The 9,607-nt window shown below is 37.1% G+C and overlaps 3 protein-coding genes across 3 annotated transcripts; 1 reads left to right on the plus strand and 2 right to left on the minus strand.

The window, feature by feature from the left end:
- Positions 1-612: 612 nt before the first annotated feature.
- Positions 613-2,658, minus strand: LOC141585889 (7-deoxyloganetin glucosyltransferase-like). Its single transcript, XM_074406959.1, has 2 exons — positions 2,148-2,658; positions 613-1,601 (listed from the first exon to the last, which is right to left on the minus strand). The coding sequence occupies exons 1-2, from the start codon at positions 2,656-2,658 to the stop codon at positions 664-666; spliced, it is 1,449 nt and encodes a 482-aa protein (XP_074263060.1). The 3' UTR covers positions 613-663.
- A 2,032-nt stretch (positions 2,659-4,690) lies between these two features.
- On the plus strand, positions 4,691-6,601 carry LOC141585891 (7-deoxyloganetin glucosyltransferase-like). The gene is made up of 2 exons (XM_074406960.1): positions 4,691-5,195; positions 5,570-6,601. The coding sequence occupies exons 1-2, from the start codon at positions 4,703-4,705 to the stop codon at positions 6,505-6,507; spliced, it is 1,431 nt and encodes a 476-aa protein (XP_074263061.1). The 5' UTR covers positions 4,691-4,702; the 3' UTR covers positions 6,508-6,601.
- Positions 6,602-7,139: 538 nt separating this feature from the next.
- Positions 7,140-9,607, minus strand: LOC141658449 (7-deoxyloganetin glucosyltransferase-like). The gene is made up of 2 exons (XM_074465396.1): positions 9,088-9,607; positions 7,140-8,139 (listed from the first exon to the last, which is right to left on the minus strand). Exons 1-2 carry the CDS (start codon positions 9,605-9,607, stop codon positions 7,199-7,201), a joined length of 1,461 nt encoding a protein of 486 aa, XP_074321497.1. The 3' UTR covers positions 7,140-7,198.

Below are 9,607 nucleotides of genomic sequence, written 5' to 3' on the forward strand. Positions count from 1 at the left end.
TTCGTGAATAATCGTTGTTAAAGGGCCGTTGTAGTTGCCTGGATTTGTAGTAGTGCGGCCGTCAAGTTGCCATACCATAAAAGAACCTCGTACAGTGATTCCATTAGTTATTTCTCATCATCTATTTTATTCCCTAGTTTACACTATAAAATAGTCTCTCCTATTCACTATATAAACTTCCCTATTTCATTTTCCGTCTATTCAAAATAACTTACTTATTTCTTTTTTGTATGGTGAGGTAGTGTATTTGTGTGATCCAAGTTTATTTATATGGTGGGGTAGTGTGTTTCCTTAATTTTTGTGTCAAAATAAAAGGGAAGTTTATTGTGAATAGGAGGGAGTACTAATCAAAAAATACAATTCTTATTGATGCACAATTAAATTTCGTCTAATTTCTTAAGAAAACAATATTTTATATATTTGTAATACATACAGAGTACGTTTTAAGATCGCATCATCTTTTATTTTTGCAAACTCATACTTCCTTTGTTCCATATATTTTTCTTACAAGTATCGATGAAATATATTAAAGCTATTTTGCATTTAAAAAAACAGAGATTTTATTTCTTTAAAAGGAAAGAAAAAATAAACGTCCTTCCGGTGTTCACGACATGGGAACCATACGTGTTGTAAGCACAAGTAATTAAACATGATCATAGTTGTTCATTTGGATGATTGAAGTACTTTGATAAGATTGTCAATATTAGCATAGGAAGAACCATATGGAGATGCACATGCCTCTTGTGCCAAAATTTTCAATTCCATGACCTTTTTCTTCATCTCCTTTCCTTTCTCGCCCGTCATCAGCTCTCTAACCTGCTTCTCAACTATCTCCCTCTTCACATTCGCGTCGATTTCCATCCCGATGCCCCATTTGGTACAACAGTACCAACAATTAGTCTGTTGTTCCGCGAAAAAAGGCCAACATATCACAGGCACACCTTGATTTATACTCTCTGTTAACGAGTTCCAACCACAATGCGTTAAGAACCCTCCTATGGCAGGGTGACCCAAGACTCTCTCTTGGTTACACCAACTAGCTATTAGCCCTCTCCCTTTCACCTCCTCCAAAAACTCAGGTGGAAGCACGGCCGAATCCCCTGAAATTATATCCGGTCGTGTGATCCACAAGAATGGTTGGTGGCTGTTTGCGAGCCCCCATGCAAATTCCACTAACTGATCATTCGTCATGACTGTAATACTCCCAAAATTCACGTAAACAACGGAATTAGGGTCGTAAGAATCGAGCCAGTCTAGGCAATGTGGGTCCTCCTTCCATAGACTCGAAGTTAATGATTTTGTTTCTTCGTTGTTAGCTTCAATTGGTCCTAGGAGGAACTCCAATGGGCCTAAGGTGTATAATTGGGGGAAATCGGGCGAGAGAGCGTCAAGAGCGTCATGTTCTAAGGCGTCGCATGAGTTGAAAACAATGGCGGATGCGCGTTTTGAGTGGTGGATTAGTCTTCGAACGTAGTTAAGTAAGTAATCATCAGGATTTGTTGTTCTTATAAAACTCGGCAGGTCGCGAAGTCGAATGTTTTCCATGCTTGGAATCCAGTCTAGGACCTTGTCCAGATCACCGTTTGTGTGGAAATTTTCATCTGCATTGACACAATTATTCATCATATATTGCTAATTTGAATCTTGTATTCTTGTAAGATGGAGTAAATGTGTGACTTTTAAAAGTAAATGGGTACGTTGAATTGAATAGGATGAAGTATTTATTTCTAATTTTATTTTCTTTCCTTTTGTTAATTTTCTAATACTAGAAAATAGAAATAATATTAGTTGATGAGGAATTAAGGAGTAAGCGAATTCAGACCTAGCTTCAGAACTAAAGCGAATACTTTTTCGCTAATACTTCATCCGTTCCATTAAATTGTTTACGTTTGCTTTTTGGGCACTATTCATAAGTGAGAATAATCTTCAATATAACTTCTAATGTATAACATAAAAGATAGTCATGTGAGATCTTGTTTAAATTGTCTTACCGAGTGCATTATGAATATCAAATTTTTATAATTTTCAATGATATGTAACTAAAGATATGAACAAAAGAAAACAAGCATTGTCATACGTGGATAAAGCAAACGTAAACTATCATATTAAACGGAGGAAGTAAGTTTCATATGAAGCTAAAAGCTAACCTTTAAAGGGAACAATATTCAACTCAACAAGCTTGTCATATTGAGCGTAACCAAGCAAACCACAAACACTAGCAGTCCAAAACATAACCTCGGGAACACCAAACTCCTCAGCCACGTCAAGCGTAAAAAACATAACCACGTCAGCGACTATACAGCTGACACGTGGCACACTTGAATCCTCATTAAGCCTAGCCACCAATTCCTTAAACGGTCCGAGCATTAGACGCTCCATCGAATCACACAAAGACGGGACGTCCTGTGTCGAGTCAGACTCGGTTAGAGGCAATCCGTCGGGAATTGCCTCAAACCGAAAGGACGGGAGACCGTCGAGAGCGTTCGGGCCGTTGGAACGTAAGAAACGGTTGCGATTGTACTCGCTATTGACGAAGGTTATGTGAAACCCCCTAGAGTGTAGGATTTTGGCAAGTTTTAGCATGGGAATTATGTGACCTTGTCCTGGACATGGTATGCATATTGCATGGGGTTTTTGATCGTTAGACAATGTTTCCATTTTAAGAAATGTGATGTTAATTAATTAGTTGGTGTATTTGGTTTTGCATTTCTCAAATGACCAGCTTTTATAGCATGGCAAAGTCTTGGTATTTGACCCGTTAACCTTTTTAGAATACGATTGTCTAAGCAGTGGCGTAGCACACTAGCACTATAGTAGGCAGTGACCTCACAGCTTTCCAACAGGACGTTTTTCATAATCAAATCTTGTTAGACGTGAAAATATTACTCCCTCCGTTCCATTGAATTGTTTACGTTTGCTTTTTGGGCAATATTTATAAGTGAGAAGAATCTTTAATACAACTTCTAATGTATAACATAAAATATAGTTTAGTGAGATCTTGTTTAAATTGTCTTACCGAGTACATTATGAATATCAAATTTTTATAATTTTTAATAATATGTAACTAAAGATATGAACAAAAGAAAACAAGCATTGACATACGTGCATAAAGCAAACGTAAACTATCATACTAAACGGATGAAGTATGTCTTTAAGAACCCGTAATAAAAGACCTTAATACAATTACTCCCTCCTAGTCCCTCATTTCTTCACCTTTCATTTTGCACAAGAAATAAGGAATTGATTTTAGACCACACAAAACACTCTACCCTACATGTAAATGAATTTGAACCACACAATTTACAAACCTTTCCAAAAAAGGAAAGAGGGAAGAAAATTCGACTACCATGAAAAAGGAAAGATGGAAGAAATGAGCGACTAGGAGAGAGTACATTAGAATTGACCCGACATCTAAACGATTTTGGCTCGCTCATTTGTTTACTAATTATATGTTTTATGAGGAGTATTTTAATCAAAAATAAACAAATAATTAGAAACTAATGGAGTATCTTTTCAAAATATAAAAAGTTTGAGTAGGTCTTTCATGCATAAACAATAGTGATTCAATGGTATACAGTCATACACCGGACTAACGGAGATAGTAGCATATTAGAGCATCTTTAATGGTAAGCTACAACTTATTATAGTTTGTTTTGCCACGTAACTTTCAGCAATAATATTGCTTGTAAGTTACATGCCGCCCCAATTGTCAGCTACATACAATTGTAGCTTAAATCGACCCACTTAAGAATACTTGACCAATAAAAAGAGAGCTACTTGAAATTAAGAATGTAGCTTGGTTGAGCATGGGTAGCTTTTAAGCGGGTAATATTTTTTCTATTTCAATGGTGAGCAATCCGCTTGAAATGTCTTTAAAATTGCAAGCAGGTTCTTCTTAGTAACCATTGAAGATGCTCTTAGAATTCGAGAAGGAGGAAAGCATGAAGATAATTTGAAGTATTATTGATAGTTCATTGTTGTCACAATTACAATAGGAGGCGATTTAAATAACTCAAATAGAAATTGGTATGTCGGACAATTCACCAACCCAACCCCGTTGAAAAATCCACTAAATTTTCATTTGCTTTGAAGGTGAAAATCCTCCCACTTGCTAAAGGGTGAATTAGTTAGTCTCTTGAGGCGGATTAGTAAGTCTCCTCTAAAACCTAAGAATCCGTTTTAAGCTTAAATTGGGTCAAATACTTACCACTTGTATATAAGAATGTCTAGAAAAAAAAATTGTTTTATATACGCAAATAGTATAATAATTTACCCGTCTTAAAGCTTAAAACAGAAAGTGCCATTTTAAGTGAAAATTTGTGAAGAAGAATAAAACTGTCATCATAACATTAAAACGGGTCACGTATCATGTAGATATATAAAAAAAAAATATTACACTCTAAAACAGACTTAGACACAGTAGCGGAGCCAGAATCGTTTAGATGTAGGGTCAATTCTGATATAATTATAATCATTTCTTTTATTATAGAATCTTAATAACATAAAATTTTCAAGTTTGGCAAAATTTTATAATAAAAAATCTCAATTGTCAAAAAACTGTACCTTCTATGTGGCTACGCCACTGCTTAGACAATCGTATTCCCAAAAAGGAAACGGGTCAAATACCAATACTTTGCCATGCTATAAAACCACATACAACAACTAATTAATTAACATCACATTTCTAAAAAAAAAAACTATAATGGAAAAACCCCATGCAATATGCATACCATGTCCAGGACAAGGTCACATAACTCCCATGCTAAAACTTGCAAAAATCCTACACTCTAAGGGTTTTCACATAACCTTCGTCCATACCGAGTACAACCGAAACCGTTTCTTACGTTCTAACGGCCCAAATGCTCTCGACGGTCTCCCGTCGTTTCGGTTTGAGGCAATTCCTGACGGATTGCCTCTAACCGAGGCCGACTCGACACAGGATGTCCTGTCTCTGTGCGATTCGATCGACCGTCTAATGCTCGAACCGTTTAAGGAATTGGTGGCCTGGCTTAATGAGGACCCAAGTGTGCCACGTGTCAGCTGTATAGTGTCCGATTTAGGCATGCCTTTTACGCTTGACGCGGCTGAGGAGTTTGGTGTTCCCGAGGTTATGTTTTGGACTGCTAGTGTGTGTGGTTTGCTGGGTTACGCTCAATATGATAAGCTTGTTGAGATGAATATTGTTCCCTTTAAAGGTACGTTTTTAGCTTCAGATGAAACATATTATCGAAAAAGCATTCGCGTTAGTTCTGAAGCTAGGTTTGTATTGAATTCGTTCACTCCTCATGAACTAAGTTCGATTATAATTCTCTCCATTTCTTAAAAAGACATACAATTATTTGTTTGAATGGTCTAGATTTCATTTAATTATGACAGCGTGAATCGTGATAGTCCAAGTTTAATTTCACCCTATAAAATAATGTAAGAATAAAATAAAATGAGAAAATCAATACTTCATCCTATTTAATTCAACGTACCCATTCACTTTTAAAAGTCAAACATTCACTCCGTCTTACAAGAATACAAGGTTCAAATTAGCAATATATGATGAATAATTGTGTCAATGCAGATGAAAACTTCCACACAAACGGTGATCTGGACCAGGTCCTAGACTGGATTCCAAGCATGGAAAACATTCGACTTCGCGACATGCCGAGTTTTATAAGAACAACAAATCCCGATGATTACTTACTTAACTACATGCGAAGACAAATCAACCACACAAAACGCGCATCCGCCATTATTTTCAACTCATACGACGCCTTAGAACATGGTGCCCTCGACGCTCTCTCACCCGATTTCCCCCCATTATACACCTTAGGTCCATTGGAGTTTCTCCTAGACCCAATTGAAGCTAACAACAAAGAAACAAAATCATTAACTTCGAGTCTTTGGAAAGAAGACCCACATTGTCTAGAATGGCTTGATTCTTACAACCATAATTCCGTTGTTTACGTGAATTTTGGGAGTATTACAGTTATGACAAATGATCAGTTGGTGGAATTTGCGTGGGGGATCGCAAATAGCCACCAACCTTTCTTGTGGATCACACGACCGGATATAATTTCAGGGGATTCAGCCGTACTTCCACCAGAGTTTTTGGAGGAGGTGAAAGGGAGGGGGCTAATAGTGAGTTGGTGTAACCAAGAGAAAGTCTTGGGTCACCCTGCCATAGGCGGGTTTTTGACACACTGTGGCTGGAATTCGACTATAGAAAGTATAAGTCAAGGTGTACCTATGATATGCTGGCCTTTTTTCGCGGAACAACAAACTAATTGTTGGTATTGTTGTACCAAATGGGGAATCGGGATGGAAATTGACTCGAACGTGAAGAGGAATGTGGTTGAAAAGCAAGTTCGAGAGTTGATGGAAGGCGAAAAAGGAAAGGAGATGAAGAAAAGGGTAATGGAATGGAAAGTTTTAGGTGAAAAGGCCTCTACCTCACCTTATGGTACTTCCTATGCTAATATTGACAATGTTATTAAAGTTCTTCAATCACCCAAATAAACATCAACAAAGACACCAATCAAGCTTACTTGCCCGTTTTATTGAAGCACAAAATAAGGGGATCCATATTTTCAAGTACTAGTGTACTAGGAGATATGGTCCGATACATACGGTCGATAGCATCACTTTACCCATCACGAACCGTCGCAGTTGTCTTTTTTTTTTTTTTTTTTCTTTCGTGTAGTTCTGCAAGAGAGCCTGTATATATATGTACGATATCTATGTAATATTTGCGTAAATACACAATTTTTTTATTGTGTCCATCCTAAAGTAAAGATGAACTCATGAACTCACTACGCACCCGTCATTTATTAACTTGTTTTATTTGTAATGATAGATATAAGAGTAAATAATTGAGAGTTTATCAAGTTAATATAGTTGTTATTTCAGTGCCTGTAAAAGAAGGTTTAAGTCGTTATATTGAAAAAATAAAATGTAGGCCAATTCGTTCAAGACTTCAAGGCAGGACAATGTAAAATGTAAGCTAGTAGTTACTAATTACTAGTAATTATTTCAGCAGCCATTTTTCTTTTCAAGTACCGATGAAATATATTAAAGCTATTTCGTATTTAAAAAAACAGAGATTTTATTTCTTTAACCAAAAAGAAAAAAATAAACGTCTTCCGGTGTTCCACGGCACGGGAACCATACGTGTTGTAAGCGCCAAGTAATTAAACTTGATCATAGTTGTTCATTTGGGTGATTGAAGAAGTACTTTGATAACATTGTCAATATTAGCATAGGAAGAACCATACGGAGAAGCACATGCCTCATGAGCCAAGTTTTTTAGTTCCATGACCTTTTTCTTCATCTCATTTCCTTTTTCGCCCGTCATCAACTCGGTAACTTGTTTCTCGACCGTCTCCCTCTTCACATTCGAGTCGATTTCCATCCCGATTCCCCATTTGGTACAACAGTACCAACAATTAGTCTGTTGTTCCGCAAAAAAAGGCCAACATATTACAGGCACACCCTGGCTTATACTCTCTGTTAATGAGTTCCAACCACAATGCGTCAAGAACCCTCCTATGGCAGGGTGACCCAAGACACTCTCTTGGTTACACCAACTAGCTATTAGCCCTCTCCCTTTCACCTCCTCCAAAAACATGGGTGGAAGCACGGCCGAATCCCCTGAAATTATATCCGGTCGTATGATCCACAAGAATGGTTGGTGGCTGTTTGCGAGCCCCCATGCAAATTCCACCAACTGATCATTCGTCATGACTGTAATACTCCCAAAATTCACGTAAACAACAGAATTAGGGTCATAAGAATCGAGCCATTCTAGACAATGTGGGTCTTCTTTCCATAGACTTGAAATTAATGATTTTGTTTCTTCGTTGTTAGCTTCAATTGGTTCTAGTAGAAACCCCAATGGGGCTAAGGTGTGCAATGGGGGCAAATCGGCCGAGAGAGCGTCAAGCGCGTCATGTTCTAAGGCGTCGTATGAGTTGAGAACAATGGCGGATGCGCGTTTTGTGTGGTGGATTACTCTTCGAAGGTAGTTAAGCATGAAATCATCAGGGTTTGTTGTTCTTACAAAACTTGGCATATCACGAAGTCGAATGTTTTCCATGCTTGGAATACAGTCTAGGACCTGGTCCAGATCACCGTTTGTGTGGAAGTTTTCATCTGCATCGACACAATTATTCATCATATATTGTTAATTTGAACCTTTATCCCATTTATTTGTTCATCTTTATAATATTTGGGTCCATGCAGTACGTATTTTAATTAAAGTTAAACAAATGATTGAGATAGTGGGAACGAATAACACCTCGTGTTAATTGCAAGTGTGGTCCCTAAATATATATAGAGTATAGTGATAAAAACTTGGTTGAAAATTTCAGTAGTCTCATCTCTGAACATCCTCTAAGACTATAGTAGCCACGGTTTCCATTGACACACAAAAAAAAAAATCAAGATTGTAATCCCCAAAATTCATTAATCTTTTGGTTGTCTTCGACATAATATTTTAATCGTATTTTTCTTCCTTTGCATATAAAATTTTCTTACAAAAAATATAATTTTATGAAAGATATTTTTATAACAAAACTAAATATATTTATTATATGTTCCAAATTTATATTATTTTAATGTATTTACTGTCAAAGCATTCAAAGTTTTACTTCTAAAAGTAAATGGGTGGGTACGTTGGATAAAATGAAGTATTGAATTCTCGTTTTATTTTATTTTCTCATTACTTTATAGGATGAAACTTGGACACTATCGGGCCGTCATCATTGAATAAAATCTCGACCATTCAAACAAAGAATTGTATAGATATGTTTTTTAAAAAATGGAGAGAATTATAATCGGACTTAGTATAAATATATTGATTTTAATGAATTAATGGGGAAAAAAAAAACATAATAGATTCATATATAGACTTAGTATACATGTAATAATTGCAAAGTTTGGGCAAAGTCACTCAGTACCTAAGTCGCTAAACGACTTATAAGTGGCTAAACGACATATATAATAGTTGGAGAGGAGTGAGCGACTTCAATACAAACCTAGTTTCCGAACTAAAGCGAATGATTTTTCGCTAATAAGTTTAATCTGAAGCTAAAAGCATACCTTTAAAGGGAACAATATTCATCTCAACAAGCTTGTCATATTGAGCGTAACCCAACAAACCACAGACACTAGCAGTCCAAAACATAACCTCGGGAACACCAAACTCCTCAGCCGCGTCAAGCGTAAAAAACATGATCACGTCAGCCACTATACAGCTGACACGTGGCACACTTGGATCCTCATTAAGCCTAGCCACCAATTCCTTAAACGGTCCGAGCGCTAGACGCTCAGTCGAATCGCACAAAGACGGGACGTCCTGTGTCGAGTCAGATTCAGTTAGAGGCAATCCGTCAGGAATTGCCTCAAACCGAAAGGATGGGAGACCGTCGAGAGCGTTCGGGCCGTTAGAACGTAAGAAACGGTTGCGATTGTACTCGCTATTGACGAAGGTTATGTGAAATCCCTTAGAATGTAGGATTTTGGCAAGTTTAAGCATGGGAATTATGTGACCTTGTCCTGGACATGGTATGCATATTGCATGGGGTTTTTCGTCGTTTGACGATGTTTCTAGCGTTCCCAT

This window comes from Silene latifolia, chromosome 6, assembly GCF_048544455.1.
Source record: "Silene latifolia isolate original U9 population chromosome 6, ASM4854445v1, whole genome shotgun sequence".
Classification (NCBI taxonomy): domain Eukaryota; kingdom Viridiplantae; phylum Streptophyta; class Magnoliopsida; order Caryophyllales; family Caryophyllaceae; genus Silene; species Silene latifolia.